Source organism: Acanthochromis polyacanthus, chromosome 2 (genome assembly GCF_021347895.1).
Source record: "Acanthochromis polyacanthus isolate Apoly-LR-REF ecotype Palm Island chromosome 2, KAUST_Apoly_ChrSc, whole genome shotgun sequence".
NCBI classification, from domain to species: domain Eukaryota; kingdom Metazoa; phylum Chordata; class Actinopteri; family Pomacentridae; genus Acanthochromis; species Acanthochromis polyacanthus.
The window spans coordinates 10,199,319-10,217,991 of NC_067114.1; the positions used below are offsets into that span (position 1 = coordinate 10,199,319).

At 41.2% G+C, this 18,673-nt stretch overlaps 1 protein-coding gene across 10 annotated transcripts in view; it reads left to right on the top strand.

Moving 5' to 3' along the window:
* Window positions 1–18,673, top strand: part of sox6 (SRY-box transcription factor 6) — a 135,267-nt gene that overhangs the window by 65,677 nt on the left and 50,917 nt on the right. For all 10 annotated transcript variants that reach the window (XM_051944874.1, XM_051944876.1, XM_051944873.1 and 7 more), the window contains 3 exons: window positions 2,954–3,043; window positions 13,886–14,058; window positions 15,700–15,768. In XM_051944874.1, the coding sequence (XP_051800834.1) occupies window positions 2,954–3,043; window positions 13,886–14,058; window positions 15,700–15,768 (332 nt within the window). The remainder of the gene's footprint in view (window positions 1–2,953; window positions 3,044–13,885; window positions 14,059–15,699; window positions 15,769–18,673) is intronic.

An 18,673-nucleotide genomic window follows, 5' to 3' on the forward strand; every position in this document is an offset into this window, starting at 1 on the left:
CCATTCCCCTCTCAATGGGAACACGTCTTGGACACACACTCCAGTAGTTTTGTCTTGTATGTTGCTATCTGTGCTAGCTGCAGAGTGGCGGGGGCCTGTGCCAGGCAAGGGTCCATAGGGACCATTGGAATCGCTGGGGCTGGAGGAAGTTGGTCTGAGTCCAGTGGGGCGATCTGGGCTTGGTGACAAGCCAAGCTGTCTACTGCAGGGACGCTGGGAAAATGTAAATAAGAGCCTGATAAGGGCTATTGTTTTCATTCCATTCTCATCCCAGCTGAATGGCCTGCTCCCAAGCCACAGAGCATTTTATCTCGAGAGGGGGAGGAGAGAAAAAAAAATGGAAGGGGTGGGGGTGCAAGAGATTTAAGAGCCCCCATAGGAAAATAAAAATAAACTCACTGGACTCTTCTCTTGTTCAAGCTAATTCCCCAGTATGTGATGTCCTACTTTGAAAGGACAAGAACAGCAAGAAAACTCTTCTTTACATGCAAAACTTACACAGAAGTTCACCACTGTCACAAGCAATTATATTTGCTTTTAGTCGCAAATCCACTCCAATTTAAGAATTAAAATCCAGTGAAATCAGAAGTCAAGTGTGAATCTTCTATCAGAAATAATATGCTATTTTACAGTGAATTAAGTGTCTATGAATTTTTGACATTCTCTGTCGTAATGTGTATGTAATTAGTATGTTGACATTAACCAGTGTTTCCATTGGCATCTATAATTTCTCCAGAGAAAACAGACAGGCATTTTCTAAACTGAAATAGCATTCCTCGTTTTAATCTAAATTCTTCAGGAAAATAGACTGTGGAAGGGTGCTTTGAAAAAAGCCAGACATCACACTCGTTTACTGTTTTCCTCGAGCACGCCTGCGCAAAAGTTACTCCGCTTTCACCAAATCCATTTTTGGTTGCCTGTTTTGTCCACACCGTTCAAACACTGAAAGGTGTTTCAGAGTTATTTTATAGACTAATCCAGGTCATTATTCACCTCTCCCAGGTGGAAGGCAGGGAGGACAGCAGCACATTCCAGCTGTAGTCTCTCCTGTTGGAGGACTTGGCAGGTCGTGTCTGGCCCAGCGGAGGGGATGGAGAAGTGAGGGAGCGGCAGCTCTCCTGGGAGGGAGGTGGAAGGGAGGGGAGGACTGGAGTAGAATGGAAGCTGGCACCACATTATCTCCAACTGTTGGTGCATTCCTTAATGATCAAGTGCTGGAGGAGCATCTGTGATAAAAGTGTGTGTGTGTGTGTGTTCACATATGTGTGTGTGTATGAGAGAGAGGGAGCATATGTGTGCATATTAACATATGTTGGATGTGTTTGTTTAATTACCCTTTACAGCACTTTAAAAATATGCCTTTTCTGTGCTTTAGGGGAGAAAATGTCAAGCATTGGTGTTGCTCTGTCTGAGGATTTTATGATTTGAAGGGAGTTTGTTGTTCTGGGAGAGGAAGCTGGCTCACCCAGGGGTGAGAGGCAGGGAAGAAGAGCTGAGCTCGACTACTCCCTTTGCCCTCAACCACTGTTTTAAGATCTGTGATCTCTGTGCCATGCAGGGAGTTAACACACACAAACACACATAGAACACATAGCCTTTTCTGTCTCCCTCTCTCAGGGTCAAGGGGACAAACTGTGAGTTGGGAATTGGAAAGTCAATAAAGCAGAAGTAATGTTATAATGACCCTGAGCTGAAGATGTCCTGTCGACCCCCATCACATTGGAGGAAGTGGACAATCAAACAAAATGGTGACTCTGCTTGATCTCTCTGAAAGCCATCCTTAAACAAGGCCACAAGAACTACTGACCCCCTGTTACTCCCAGTTCCTCTGAAGTCAGTGTGTTTGTCAGAGGGAGCAACGGTGTTTGGTTTTGGGGAAGCGAGCAAGAGATGTTGCAGACGGATAAAAGGAAACAACACTTGTATACATCCTCAACTGTGTAATTCTCCTCTGTGTTTGATGTCAAGGATGATAATGGAGACACTGGAAGAGTCCAGAACATTGCATGTGACAGGCCCTTCTAAGTCTGTTACTCTGTTAAACATTACGTGCAACTTGAACTCAAAGCACATTACAGCTACACTCAGACAAACCTCCTCTGTGGCAGAACTACGTTACGACTACATCCACTGTTAGATATATGGGAAGACTATTGATTATGGTGGACTGTGTGGCCTTGTTCCTGTATTTGGTTTGGTTTTAAATTCTGCTTCAGATCAACAAAAACAAATCTTTTAATTAATAATTTGACCATGAAATATATTAAACCAGGAGACAGTCCATCAGATAGACAGAATATTAACCGTTCTCTCAAAAAATGACTTAGACATTCTTTCTTTTTAAATAAAGAAAATTAAGAAAGCTACACATTTTGCAATGTCTTTAGTTTGTAAAGGAGTGGCTCAAGGTGGAGATTTGGAGGCCTGCTTGTGCTGCTGGTGTTTGATGGGAACAGGCTGAACCCTAAGCAGTGCAGAGATGGTGGAGGCCTGGGTCAGCCAGCCCAGTATGTTCTTTATCAGCTACACCAGCGACAGCATGGCAGATTGCAGCCATTCCTCCTCTGATTCATTGTCTGCTGGACAAATGTTAATTGTTTTCATCATTGGCAGCTATGGGAACGTTTGGACGTACCCAGTCTCACTCCTTGCCTCCCACTTAATGTGTGTCTCTGCCCTTACGCTATCCCCACAATGCCTGCTTCCCTCCTCACTACACCCTTAGCTCATCTCTCAACTGTCAGCCTGAGTCTCTTTTAATGTTCGCCGCGCAATGCCATCAAATAAAATACCTCTCTTTCATCTGATACACTGACTTTTCATTTAGGTGAGGAGATTTATGGCACCTACAAAATTATGAAAGGAGAAACTACAGCCGATGCAAAATATTACATTAAAACATTATAATGTCAAATATTACAAATTAACTTATATTTTCTTTTTAATTTTTTAGAATCTTCATGCATGGAGAAGCTTCTGTCTAAAGAATGGAAAGAGAAGATGGAGAGGCTCAACACTAGTGAACTGCTGGCAGAAGTAAAAGGTAGGACTGCATTGTAACCAAGCTGATTTACCACACAAGCAACATTTTATGACGCGTTAAAAAGTTTCTCATTCCTATCAGACTTGGATAATTTATGTACTGCATAATATCAGAAAAAAAGCCTTGTACTCTGAAACAAGACAAAGGCCTTTGGCTGCCCTCCTCCTTCATTTCTCTCCTCCCTTATCTTTTGTTGGAATGCCCAACTCTATCCAAAGTGCTTTTCTTCAAAATTCCAGCCCATTTAGACCCATTCTGAGGCTCTCTGTGCTTGTCAGCGGTTTATTGTTGTTGTCCCTTCAGACGGCCCTGAGCCTTGCTACTCTGTGCTGGCACATGCAGTGCGTTCATGCTGCTCTGGTAATTGTTGAACCCAAAGTGTGCTTGATGTAAACAGAACACGGCTGAGCTGAAAGGAGAGAAGCCGCTCGGAGAGGAGAGGAGACGGCGTGGAGACGCGCAGAGTCGTCTCCTCGGCGAGCTCGCGTTTGAGTGGAATGTCTCGACTCTGACAGTGAACGCCCTTGCGCAGCGTTCAAGTGCACCACAGCAAAGCACAGCTCAGCACTCCCCCAAAATCTCTGTTTATGACAGGGCGAAGGTGGGCTGAGGATGGGCAGGGCTGCTGCCTAGTCCTTAGCACTGACTGTTACAGAAACCTGCTGTGTTTATACAGCACAGGAAAGCACAATACCAGCTGGCTGATAACACCAGGCTGCCACTGGCTCCTGCACTCGCCCTCAGAGAATCCCTTTAATCAGAGAACTTCTTGTGTCTTGCTTTTAATTCTTGGAAATGATTTAGGCAATGGGATTCCAGTGTATTCTCAATATAACATTTGAACATTTTTAATTAACATTTCATGGAGATAATTCACAAACCTAAAAGAGGTTCACAGTTCATTGCTGTGCAGGTGTTTCTGATCATTTGCTTAATATTTTCTTTTCATAAAACATGGGTGACATACATAAGTAAGACTAGTGTTCAGCTCTAACTACTAAATTACTGTTTCTCCACTTGCAGAGGGAAAGGGAAAAAGCCGTTGAATGTTCTAATAAGTATATTCATTGGCAATAACCTTAATGAACTGAAGGATAAATCATTCCTTGCTAAACTAGATTCATTGTATCTGTCCTAGTATACTGTATGCCAGCATAGATCAAAGTGCATGGGGTAAAATGTTTAAAATGATTTAGCCTTTTGAAAGCTGGTCTGTTAAATTACAGGCAGGGCATTTCTTCTGTTTGATGAATGGGAATGGGAAGGTTACTTGGTGGTCTGTAAACAGGTAGGGAGCCTGATAATAAACACTATGGCCTCTGACTGTTGATGAGTTATGGAGACAGTCTATACACCACAGATACAAATATAAATGCTTCTCCTATCACAGAGGCAGCCTTAGATTTTTAATTAGCATGCCATTTCATATGACTGTAGACATTTCAAAGGGCTGCTTTGTGCTCACCCTTACAAATGTCTCTCTCTCTGCGTTTGATGTCTGCCTGATGTAAATACAGGCAATTAAAAAGAAGCCCAGGGTTGGAGATGCACAAGGTCCGCCTAATTAAAACACAAACAAAGGTACCAAGCAGAAAACACCTTATGATTAAGATCTTAAGTGTTATGATGAATCAGAGGTTCCATTAATTGTTAGGTTAAAATCAGTACAAAAGGCAAACATGCCTGTAGGTTTTAAATAAATGAAAGATAGTAGAGAATAAAGGCTGACATGCAGATAAAGGCTACAGTACCTACTGGCAGAGTGGCCTTGTATCTTCTATGCTGATCGCTCACTGATTCCTCAGCCAATTATGCTGAGCACCTTGTAGGCTTCCTTTTGACATTGTTCCATCAGAACCTTGAAAGACAAGTAATTGTGTTATTGCAGAGGCAAGTGGTGGAATCTGCCTGGTAAGGAAGTAATTTTGTCTCGTTCTTAGAAAACAAATAAAAATGGAAAACAATAGGGGTGACAGTATTTGACCTGAGGCTCTTCCCATGAAAAGAAAGACATTCTTTTACTGGAGTTGTGCTCAAACATGCCCTGAATACTTTATCCCGCTGAGGTGAACACGCACGTACAGTAAACAAACAAAACAAAAAAAACTGTATCAACAACATCAGACATTTGCTTTTCAAGGTCTGCAAACCCAACCAACCATTTACTTCTTACACATGACACATCTGTAATTATAGCTTATTGTCATGTGGGTGTTTGGCTGCATAATGCGCCGTCTTTGAGGTAAAGGCACATTTCTATTTTTTTTTTTTTTTGGTTTTAGAGCCAGTAGAAACAGGCACAATAATCCGGTTGAAGCGATGTGCTTAAGCCAGACATGTAGAATGGTGTTATTAAGGGTTAATGATTTCAAATCTCCATCTGCCTTTTCTTCTATGCGGTTAGAGCTTAGCATCAGTAAGGGCAGGCAAAAAGGAGAGTTGGTGAAGGAGCATTAGTGGCGGATTTCTTTTCACCAGTCAATTCCAGAGCTAACTGTTTGTTTTCATACCTGAGCTTAGCTGTCAATCTGCAGGAACGATGAAATCTCCTGAACAAAACCACAGAGCAAGAAAAGGAGGCCGGCTGGAAGGGCTCCAAACCACACAAAGTAGCAGATAATAGGAGAGAGCAAGGTGGAAGGAGTGCAAGAGAAAGAACTAGACGGAGGAAAAGATGTCAGATGGTGCACCTAGTGTCAACATTAGAATTATGTATCTCAACAATATGTATATATATATATGTGTGTGTGTGTGTGTGTGTGTGTGTGTGTGTGTGTGTGTGTGTGTGTGTGTGTGTGTGTGTGTGTGTGTGTGTGGTGTAAATATGTGATAATATATACAAATATCATACAGTGTCCTGTAGCAGATAAGAATCCTCTCTGTTGCATGCTTGCTCTATGCAGGGTTTTGAGCTTCAACAGAGCTGTTTAAGTTTCCCTGCTGGGTGGCAGTTTACTGGCCCCCCGTTGGGGGCAAGAAGAAAAAAAAAAAGAGAGAGAAAACACACAAACTGCTCAAGCATTTACTCAAATGGGAGGAAAAAATGTAGTTACTAAATTGGAACACAAGCTGTATTCATTCTCTTGGAATCTGCTAAAAAAGAAAGAAAGAAAGAAAAAAGCTTAACACTGTACACTAGCGTTGACATGGCAGCTTGAATTCTGAAGCAGAAAAATCAGGGCTCTTGCACTGTCACAATCAATTTGAGAATGGTGTCTACATGACAGTGGTCGGGTGCGCACAGACAGTCCTGTGGCAGGCAGATAAGTGGAAGCTCTTTAGGAGGAGAACAGAGGGCAGGGCAGGGTGGCAGCTGAGACTGATTTGATGCTGGCCCTACCTGTGCTGGCTGCACTCCTGCATGGACAGAAAGGAGTCCACTGTGCGAATACAGAGCCCATATTGTTCAGTCATATGGGTTAGCTTCAAAACATGCTTATTTGCTTTAAAATGTAACTTCATTCCTAATAGCTTCCATAAAGTTTCGATGCTGCTAGAGATACACAAAAAAAATATCTGTGCATTCTGTAATACGTCCGAGCGAAAACGGGCTTATTCGGCTTCAGAAACAAGTAGGAAAGCAATTATGCATCGCAGATTTCAAATGGTTTGTGTACTTTTACAACATACTGTATATGATGTTTATTGTATCTAACCAAACATACAAAAACATTCACACAAATAGCACAAAACAGTATCTGTCCAGTTGCTCCAGTCAAAAATGCCTGAGTTAGCATTTTCTTCACAACACTTCAGTCAACTGTTTGCCCTGTGCACTCAGGTGAAATATGAGCCACAGTAAATCATTATTCCTCAGGCCACATTTGCCAGATGAATGCATGTGAGTGTTGGACTGTGTGTTTTTCTCCTCTAATGAATTGAGGAATTTAGCTTGTGGCAATGGAGGCAAAAAAGGGAAGTGCTGTGCTGGTGTGTGTGTGTGTGTGTGTGTGTGTGTGTGTGTGTGTGTGTGTGTGTGTGTGTGTGTGTGTGTGTGTGTGTGTGTGTGTGTGTGTGTGTGTGTGTGTGTGTGTGTGTGTGTGTGTGTGAGATAGGGACAGAATTCTGTGTGTTTTGAATTATATTCCAGCAGTTTGCCATGGTTTGTTCAGCTAAAGACATTTTACAGTGCATAATACATTAAGTGTATTAATACTCTTTCATTGGAGGAGAATGTAAAACATTAACAGAGCTAACAAAAACATACAGATGTCATTTATGAAAGGATGGCCCCCAAAAAATATTCCTCAGACTTCTCTCAGCAAAAACAAATAGTATTTTCACAACCATGAAAAGCTGAAGGGCTGACCTATGCTCGTGCCAAGGATGTAAACGATACAATACTCAGATATGAATAGATAAAGCACTCTCAACAGATGTGGACAAGATTTGAATTTCAGAGACCATCTCAAAAGTGCATGCAAAATGGTCAAGAGAGATTTCTAGACTTTTATTTTTTAAATCAAAGTCTTTTTTATATGCACTTCAAATCAATTTCATTTCTTATCTGAGTCGTCTCCAGCTGCATGAACAAACGGTCCAAATTTTGATATTGGGCAATGCGGTCTGTTTATTCTCAAAAGTTTTCTTGTCACTTCACAACATTAATCTGGGTCTCCTCACTTTATACACAAGTTCCCGTTTCTAAAGCAAATTGTGAATGTAGCAGCACTGATGCTGCACAGGTGTTATTCTTACCTAACGTAAGCATGGCACCTCGCTTAATTCGACAGCAAATGGAAAACTGACAAGCCGTAGTTTGAAAATGGCCAAGAAAAGTATTTGTTAGCAGCTTTCTCATTTTCATAGACACTTCAAACCAGATTAATTTTCATCTGGCCTTCCTCCTGCTGCATGCACAATCTCTATTTTTTTTTCCCTTTATTATGCAGTGAGGCCTTTGAGCTATTACGATCCACTTGAGCCCTACATTGAATTCGGGTCCCTTCACACGATATGCACAATTTCCAGCTTTCAAAAAAGAATCCTGTATTGTAACCTAAAGAAATCCCAACTTCTTTTTTCGACATTAATAACATTCTTTTCTTTTTATTCATTTTCATGCATAGAATTATCAATACACTGCTTTTATTGAGTTTCAAACCTTTAATTTCCTTATTTGGAAGTTGGGGGTCGAATCCTACTTTATTTAAATTGTTAAGGTTCACATTTAGAGCAGTATAGTATGAACAGTAAAGTGTTTAACTGTATTTATTGTATAATTTTTCCATATTTTGAGGGCTTTTTAACAAAAAAAACATTTGAAGGACTTCTAACAACTTCTAACATTTGCATTACAAAAGGGATCACACCTATTTACTTGATATAAGATAAGATAAGCAGCTTTGTGCTATGCATAGTTAGTGCTGTACATATCAGTGTGATTTTTTTTTTTTACACACATCAGAATCGCAGCTCTCCAGCTGGTCTGCATAGTGTGATCATCACATCTTCATGAAAACGCTCTCCTGGCATCATGAATTCACTCTCCTCACTCAAGTCACTCATTGCTAAAGTCTATTACAAACATCTTCTCTGGTTAAGTTTAATGACTGGATTTGTATTAACACCCTGAGAGCTAGGCAGGTGTTCTCATGAATGCACACACTCACCTCAGCTGTCTTTGCTTTCCGTTTTTTCCAAACTATTTCAGTCTATCACTGTGATCTGGATTAAACCCAGACAAAACACGGGCATTGTTCATACACTTATCCGTCAAAGACAACAGGCTGAGGCTCTTTTCAAATATCTCCTATGCACGGTTCAAGGAAACAAGTGCATTCTCCTGTAATTATAGTTGTACAGGAAAGACCAGTAAATAAATGTTCTTTGAAAAGAATGAGATAACATCTAACTCCTAATGCACTTTCAAAGATTTACTGATGGGAAGTCATTACCTTGATCACTGTTTCGCAGCCCTTAAGCATTTTGTATGAGTGAGACCTTGAAAACCGTGCATTCTTTTTATATTTTAAGGGCACAGGGGTCAGCCTTATCATCATGAAGGCCGTAAGAGATGAATAGAAGGATTGGAGACAAGCTTTGTTTTCATGTAATCATCTTTGCTACAACATCTTCCAAGGTACCAGGATCTTTGGTTGGTTGCACTGTATTATAGAGAATGATGCATTCAATTACTGAAGGAACAGAATTAAAGTTTCTGTGTTGAGTTGGGGTTTTTTTCTCCCTTCAGTAAGAATTTTAGGGTCACTGGCATTCCCTGTGGAGTAATACGTTTAGGTCGAGCCCCTATCTTGGCTTTGATGAAGTACCTTGTCCAGTGTCATGGATAGACAGTTAAGTGCTGGAGCTTTTACATTAGCATAATTATACTGAAGAGTGAAGCTCCCTCCATCATCAAAATATTAGTCTCCATCAGTGTTCACCATGAACAGCGAAACTACAGGAGATGAAGTGTGCTTTTATTAATATCCTCTCCATATGCCAATCTGAAAATGTATTTTTAAAATAAATACGGATGCTGAGCCATTAAAATGACTTTGATTCTGTTAAAGTGTCTTAAAAACACATTTGCCTATATTTAAATATGTACATGCACACACATAAACTGGAAACATACTAGGTACTGTAGGAACTTGTGACTTTTTTAACAAGATGATGGGCAGTTTTTCACTGTGAACAAGCCTATATGTTCATACATATCATATAGGTAAGCTTAAGGGACTGAGAGTAATTGCCAGTGCATGATGTGCTTGTGAGTCATTGCTTATGCTTGTTAATGGGGTTTTATTGGCAAGATTAACAGCTTTTTATATCATGGCAGAGGCAGCACGCCAGGTAAAACAGCTGTTGCTCATATTGTCTTGGTTGTAGGACATGGAGACACATTAACACCATATTACTGGAAACACATATGGCCTTGTAGCACTGCTGAACAAGTGTATATAGTAGTTAAAAGCAAAGGAATACCATAAAACCAGCTCTTCTTATTCAAGCTTTTCTGCCAATGCAGATCCTCAATATGGTTTTTTTTTGGACTAAAGGATAAAATGTGTTCAGTCATATTTAATGCCACAAAAGGGAATTTGATACAAAGATTGGCTTGCGTTTCATGCTTTTGTTGAAACAGTTTTTATGGTCTTGGAGAAAGGTCTGCGAGCAGAAAAATCCTTCTATTTTGAACACTAAAGAAGGCACCAATAGATGCTGTTTGCTGCTACTCAATTGGCTCTTTGTGTTTTCCACAGAAAGAATGGACAAAGGGTCAGGTGACCGCAGAGTTCACACACATGTGCATTTACTCAGAGACATGTACCTTTTATCGATTGAAGCAGCACACAACACACATCTGCACACACTTGCGTCTGCATTCACACACACTTTGGGAGAAAGTAAAAAGAGAGAGAGAGTGGCTCAGCACGCAAAGCATTCAAGCTATGTGCAGGCTGTGTGTGCATACAGCTCAGTACAATCGTAGCATTTAGAGTCCTCATTTACTTAGGATGGGCTCGCAGCATATGGAAGCATCTACAATAGCTGACTGATAGAGAGACAAAGAAATTCCAGTCTTCTGGTGCTAAAAAACTCAATTCAGATCTGGTCATAATGGCTCAGCTGTCTTAACCAAAGGAAGGGAAGAGAATAGGGTGCCTTGTGATTTTCCCCCTTTTCACCCTCACCCTCCCTCGCTTTTCTTCTTTTTTTTTTGTGCCTGAATCTTTTATCTGTGTTATTCACTCGGGACTCTTCAAAGTAACAAGCCTCCTTCTTTTTCCCCGGTACTGGACTTGGAACCCAAATTAGAGACTGCTTGATTAGAGCAGAGAGGAGGGAGCCAAGAGAGAGGGAGATGTGGGTATTGGACAAAACAAATCGCACCCCTACAAAGTGCCTTTTATCCAAAGACCCCAAGGCTCAAATACCCCCGTCCCTCCCCAAGCAACCATGGCTCTACTTGTTTTTCTCTTATCATTTATTTAGTCACCCGTTGATGTTTTCTGCCCTACTTGGTGACGTTTAAAAGAGGCAGGGATCTCAAAAAGTGAAATGCTCAATGGGCTGAAACTGAACAACACACCTTTACGTGCTCGTTTCCTCCTACAATGTGTCAATCTGGAATTTTTGAAATTGACCTTAGAAATAAAAATAAAAAAAACACAGCTTGACCACTCACTCCTGGGATGATCTCCCTGCGTCAGGCTGGTATTGTCCTACTGAGCCTCCGTCGTCTACCGGGAGGATGTCACAACATGTTAGGTCTGGGCTGGCTGCTGGGGTTTATGTAGCGCCAAGGCATCTCTGCGTCGTCTGTCTGCCATCGGAAGCGCAATGTGAGGAGACATGTTAACAGGCAGACCCCAGCCCTACTGCTGTTAAAAGCCATGCAATATGCAGGAAACGGCCTCTTTTGTCAGCGGGCTGGTCGGACACAGACCACGACTCTCCTCTTCTGTACCACCCAATAAAAGTTTTATCTGCATTTTAAAGCTGATCCATAATTTAAAGCAGGAAGAAAGAGATTTTAACACTAACCAGCCAACAAAAAACATATGTGTCTGATTCTCTGCTCAGCTGTACAGTCTTTGAGGTGAAATTCTTCCACCGTGTTTTCACTTAGAGATATTTGGATCGCCAAAGTTGTGTTTAAATGTTCATTCATCACTATCCTTACTAACTCTTGTTTTTTGGTTGATTTTTTTAAGCACCAAAATAGAGAGAAAAAGTTTAATTAATCGATAAATAATTGTGTTTAAAATCAGCAAAGAGAGGAGGCCTAAATTGCAGTGAAGAGGACGGTTTGGGCTTCTCACAATTCAGCTCAGCATCAAAACAATGGACCCTCTGTTAGTATTCTTGTGGTGTCTAAGCAGGACTCAGCTCTCCACACTCAGACTAGTCCTTCAGATCCCTCTGTGGACCCCCAGCACAAGTCCCCCTGCATATTCATGCACACAAAGACAAAATATACAGTAGCATGTGCTGTACATTCTTCAAAAAACTGCATCAGTATGTTTCTTTTTACACACTCAATGCTCTTAAACTAGTGAGTGACATCAAACGTGTAATTAGACAGACTGAGCGGGCGTCATTGAGTCCAGATGTTTTGCTCAAAGTCATCTATGACCTGATGGCCTCGAGGAGCTTCTTCTAAATAATGATTTTCTTGTTTTCCTTTCCTTTCTTCCTACCTTTAGTTCTCTCTTTAGCCTCTCCCTCCTTTCCACTACAGTATTGATAGCGGTGATTTATTGTGACAACGACTGATGTATCTTGCTGGTGACCTGTAAAAGGCAGCTCCTTCATGGACATAGCCAAAGGTTAATAAAATTGGTGCTGATTGTATCAATTTTACAGATAAGCCATTCACAACAAGTGTAGTCGGGTGAATAAGAAGTCAATTCAGGCCTTGGAAACTGCACACAGGCCCAATGAATAGCGGCTTTTAGGTGCTTTTTTTTCGTTAGGAGGATAAATGGAGAATTGCAGCTCTCTTCCATTGCAGCAGGCAGCGGAGGCAGAGCGAGGCGAACTGAGGTTCAGACAAGCCTGCCAGTAAATTGCCCTGAATGGGTTCTGGAGGTTGACAGGCCCTATTAAGACAAACGGCTTTCCTCATCGGAGAGATAAAATAAATCAGGTGTTTAGTCAAATTAAAATAGTTTGAGTGGAGAGGGCCCCTGGGAGCTCTCGGAGAAACTCAAGACAGATGTGGTCAGAGCCGAGAGGAAGACACCCAGGAAAGAATTCAGCTCCTGCTGGCCCCGGGCCAGACTTCACTGTACTGTTATCTAGATCTCCATGCTTTTATCCTTCTCCCTCTCTCTGACTGTGTCTCTCTGTCTCTTCTGTCAGCTTTCCTATCTGTTTTTTTGTGTGCGTGTCCCCAGATCAGCTTGTCACACAGTAGTGCAGTGGGAGGAGAGTGAGTTACTGTCTAGCCTCTCACTGGCAATTATGTTGGCTGTGTAAGTCAATGGTAGGATCACTTAGCATTGATTAGGCGGAGGGAGAGAGCAGTGCAGCGGAGCCGCTCTCTCTATCACACACAGTGCGGACATGTGACTGTAGAGCGAGAAGTAAGCCTATTGGTCTGTCATTGCTTTTCTTTTTGAAGAACGCATTCACAAGATTGAGTGTGTGCTTACGATATAAAAAAAAAATGCTTTAATTGCAATTGTTACAGTTCATTCAGAATATTGCTGTTTTGTGCTTTCATTTTTTGTTGTTGGGAAAACTTTGTATGATCCATTCAATCCGCAAGGAATTCCTCCTCTAATATGTAGGAGGAATTGCCCAGTGTATAAAATTTGTGTCATTTGGGGGTCAGTGCAAACAGTGAGTCTTAACGCTTTCTTTACAATCACCCCTGGAAGTCTGACATAAGCTGCCACCTCAGTTTGACAGCTCCCTGCAGCTCTTTGTCTATGTGCCGGGAACAATTCCTTCCCTTTCTTCCTCTGAAAGCTGTGAAAACCAGCTACAGCAAAACAGACAACTCCAGGCTGCGTCTGACCTTAACACTTTCGAGTGAATTCACTGCAGTTGGTTTGCTGCCTGTGTAGTTTTCTTTCTGCTAAATATTGTGTACGGTACAATAGCACAATATGATGATCGGTGTATGCAGTGTGTGGTCACTTTTCTATATTTAGCAATATACAATGATCAAGGCCTTCTGCAGACTTTCACCCAGAAGCTTACACCCTGGTTATTTAGTCACGGCCACTATGAAACCCTTTGAGTACTGTTTTTTTCTTTCCGGTATGTATAACACATTCTTGTATTTATGTTTATGACTCAGGCTCTCCACCTTGCATTTATCCTTTCCACTCCTGACATTGCTCTCTCTCTCTCTGTCTCTCTCTCTCCCTTTCCCTTCACTAGGTACTCCAGAGAGTCTGGCAGAAAAGGAACACCAGCTCTCCACAATGATCACCCAGCTGATCAGCCTGCGAGAGCAGCTTCTGGCTGCTCACGATGAACAGAAGAAGCTTGCGGCCTCACAGATGGAAAAACAGAGGCAGCAAATGGAGTTAGCTCGTCAGCAGCAGGAGCAGGTAACTACTCACTGTGTTCTTTTCTCTTTTACCTCTTCTTTTTTGCGTTCTCCTTCTTTCTTTATTTCTTTTAGCATTAATACTATTTCCTCCTTTAATTTTGTTTATGCTACTTCCTTTTTCATCTCAATAATAAACCTCATTAAATACATTTGTGACAAATTGTCACTTAACTCTCTATCTCATATCACATTTCATGCCTGAAATGTGCCAATAAAATCTTGCTCCTTGGTAGGAATTTGAAATAATATTAGATTTAAGAGATGTTATATTTTATATTGCTTCAGATATTTCGGTCATGCTCTCTCGCCCACATTTATGCTGTGTGGTAGAAAAACGTTATTATGACTTGTACTAACAAATGCGAGGGAATGTGTGAATTAAACGTTATATTAAACATGGAAGTCCTCTATATCTTATAAATCGACTCCTATTAGAACAAGTCTGGCATTAGATTTGCAGCACAGATCAGGCCAATGAGCCATATTGTACAAATCAGCAAATTAGCACAGGCCATGAAGTGTTTTAATGTCTGGGAAGAAATAAGGACACAAACTATCCACACAGGCGACACTTTTATTATCACCAGCCACCCTAATGGCTATGAGTCAATTATCAGCAAGGAGTTCACTCAGAGTTTTCTCAGCACACTCTCAGACCTTCCTGGTAAATGAAGAGATAGACCATATACCTTGGAGTGATGCATTTGGTCATAGTACACTAATAATACATTAACAGTATTGATTTCTTTTTCAATCAATGATGTTCATTTGCAAACTACACTCAAGTCTGCAGGCTTTGTAGACATTGCGGCATGAATGAACAGTGATATAAGATGTTTTATTATTTGATCTTATTTAAAATGGAGGAATATTAATAAAATGGAAGAGAGAGAGAGAGAGAAAGAGGCGGGGAGGGAGAGATGGGGGAGATAGAGGGAGAGCGCGAGAGCCCTCTGAGAGCTCGAATGTCATCAAGCCATCAAGATACAACACAGTAATTAACTGTTGACACTCGTGAGGGAGGCAGCACAAATTAATCTTGACACATTTGCAGACGGCCGATATCTTACAGTGAACACTTTGTAATTATATTTAAAAATGAAAATTAAATGACACTTAAAACTAGGTTGTCATGCTCAATGAAGTGAGCATGTAGAAAAGAAGGAGTGCGGGGATGAGAAACGCTGCGGTGTGGCTGCTCGTCACTCAGGGGCAGCAGGGACCTCTGTCACCCCAGCGCCGCCTGCACCCGCAATCTCCATCGTAACCACGGTCGTCTGTCCTCTAAATCATTTATTCTCTTTTACCACATGTTTTGACGGCGGAGTTCAATGCAGTTTGCTTCATGTACATTTGGAGATTTTAATGGTTGGTTTTTGTAACATTTTGAAGTGATTTAGACACAAGAATACACTTTGCAAAAAGAAAGAGCTGCTGATATTCAGCTTTACTAATTTGCTATTTTCTTCCCTATCAAATTGTTCTTTTTCTGGCGAGCAGTAAGTTATTTAAGCACATTCTACTGTATTGTAACTGGCCTCAGTGTCTCTGGCATTGTAGTTAAAAGTTCTTCCTCTTCTTTATGTCCGTTTATCCGAGGATTATTTAACTTCCCGTCTTTACTTCTGTTCCCAAACAGATTGCGAGACAACAACAGCAGCTTCTGCAGCAGCAGCACAAAATCAACCTCCTCCAGCAGCAGATCCAGGTCAGTTAATGCATTTCTGTTGGCCCTGCAACACTCAGCAGCTAAGACTTGCTTCTTTCTCCACTACAACTTTTCTGCTTCTTCACTATAATTAGTGCGGCACTGCTGTCACCATGAGCCAAATGTCTGAATTTAACGGCACAGATCAATCAAATTAAACATTAAAGGAAATACTAGTATCTTCAGTTAGCCTCTCTAATATTTTTTTTCCTCTTTTCATATGTCGTATCTCTTTATCTTTAATTTTTATGTCACGCTACCATTCATCACTCTCGTCAAATGTTAATTGGCTGTTGGTAATCGGGCTGTAAAATATGGAGGGAAATAATTAGCATATCTTAATGAACAAAAAAAGGGGTAAAGTAACAACAGCTAATGAGTGCTGCTGATGGAGAGGAGCCTGGAGGTGGGCGACATGAAAGAGGCTGGTAAATGCCTCTGAAACGAGTTGATCCCAGAAGGGCAATGTGGCGAGCTTTCACATAGCACAGGAGCTGCAAAAACTTACATTGTCATCATGTTGTGTGCGTGTTTTTTTTTCTTATCAATACTTATTCTCCACTTAAGCATTCATGTGTTTCTATAGTTTTTTATCCTATGGACCTCATGTCAATGTGAGTATGTTTGTGTGTCCCTACTGTGATACAGTACAGAGAGCAGAGGTGCAGTGAAAGACCACCCAGGCAACATGTAGCTGGACATAGATTGTACACGGCAATCCAGAGCTTGCCACTGGCAGCGGTCAAGGTTGTGAGCCTGGCTGCATTTATGAAGCTAATGTTATCCTGCTGGGTGTTTTTGGTGTCAGGCACATCCTTCTCCATTCACCTCCTCCTCCTTTGCTTGTTCTAACTGATGAATCTCCCTGTCCTCACCTTTCATTGCACCCTCACTTTCACTCGCAAAAAATTCTTCCCACAGCAACAAATGACAACCTGTCTTGCATTTCTGTCAGAATTTTCACTTTATTATTATTTTGCCAAAAAGCTGATTCTCCTTATAAGCATCATACTGGGCACTACACCACTACACAGCATACCTGCTGTAGATTTGGTGATAGCTGTTACTGAGGCAAAGCAAACTTCTGTGTTCAAACAGCAGTTAGCACAACAACCAAAATTCCCCCTTTAAGTGCTGTTTGCCGGAGAAAGGCCGCTCTGTCAGGACACTCTTGAGCCTGGACGTTACACTTCAGCAGTGGACAGTCTATTGGAGAAATTATTCCATATTACACTCCACTAAAGACGAGTCCAGAGCATGACACTCTGTGCAGAAAACACTCTAAAATGAAGTACCTTATACACTGCTGAGGGGCTAGTATTACTCATATCATAGAGAGCCCTTTACTTATGCTCATTGAGCATAAGGGCACAGCCCTAAAGAATCTCACTTTTAGAGGCCCTTGCTTTCATCAAAAAGTTATAGGCAAATGATACCTGAAAATTCCCCTTGATGCATAGTTTTGAGAGAGGGTGGGGGTTCAAGTGTGTATGGGAATGTACTTCTAAATATCCATTTCAAACACTTGAACAGAGATACAAGTAAAGTTCTTTCTTGCAGAGCCCAGTTAGCCAGCTTTTCCCTTGACAAAATGTGCTACAGATCTTCGCTGATAAAAAAGAAAGCGCCACATCCACAATTAAATAAAAGAATCGCATGTTCAGGCCATCTGTTCCTGTGCCCATTGGTCTCCCCCGGCTGCACCGAGTGTACACCACAACAACTGCTGTCAGTAACTCGATATGTTTCATTGTGTGCAATATCACTTATTTGACAGCAAGTTATTTAAAGCAGAAGATGATCTCTCGCCTTAAATTATTTCCTCCTAATATCCCATGTGGTGATGGCCACTCCTCCTAAGTTGGAGTACCAACTAGAGAAGATAAAAGCGAGTCAGGGGCAAGTTAGTGAGGCATTTTTTGCCACACTTTTCATTACTGCTGCCTCTTAAAAATGGCCTGGCTATTTTAATATATAACAGCTTTGACTTAATTAGTTCTGTAAACAAGCTTCCAGCCTGTATGTCACAGACTTTTAGCAAAGTGATAAGCAGTGCTGAGGGATTGAGTTACTTTGCTGTTAGCATGGAGAGCACTAAAGTTTATTGGAGACCCTACTGCCATCAAAGTCCTTCTGTTTTGGCTTTAGGGAGAAAACTCAGAGAAAGAGGTTCTTGCTCAGGTCTCGTATTGATGATGTGACTGATCACATAGGCCTAGTGGACATTGTAAACAGTCCAAACAATAAAACCATGGGGATTGCAACCAGAGACTGTTGTTGCCTTGTTATATGTGAGCTTTCAAAGGCTTTTTGCATGTGAATTGAAGGTAATCTGTCAGAAGTGTGTAGTTACAGAGGTTTAGTTAGTGAGGTTTGGACCAAAGCAGCATGTAGTTCAATCAAGTTTCCCTTCTGAATAGCCATCTCTCTTTTTATCCTTTCTCATCATTCCTACAAGAAAAGCAGAGAGATTTAGGCTTTGTCCCTCGGGATTACAATGTCACTTGTTTTAAGATAGCAGATGTTTTGATGGAAGTGTTAGGGGCTTATCAAAAGTTAAAGCTCCAGGCTTTGTGCGTTTTTCCCCTCAGCGTCTTTGTATTCTTTTAGTCCATCCTCATCGTTAAAATCATCTTGGCACTAATTCAATTCCAGGATTAGATTAAGTCTTGAGTTGATTCAATTGAAAATTTGAAACACCATTCCGGATTTTGTGAGACCCATGTGACAATTAAACATATATATTAGCAGAGAACCGGTTTCTCCCTTGTTACTCATCTCTCTGAGTATGTGTCGGCCCTGTCTGGTTACAAAAAAAGAAATAATAAGCACGCTGTTCAGTTTTTCTCATTTGTTTCAGCTCACCATCACTCAGTCACATTGAGCATGATTTGAGTTTGTTTTT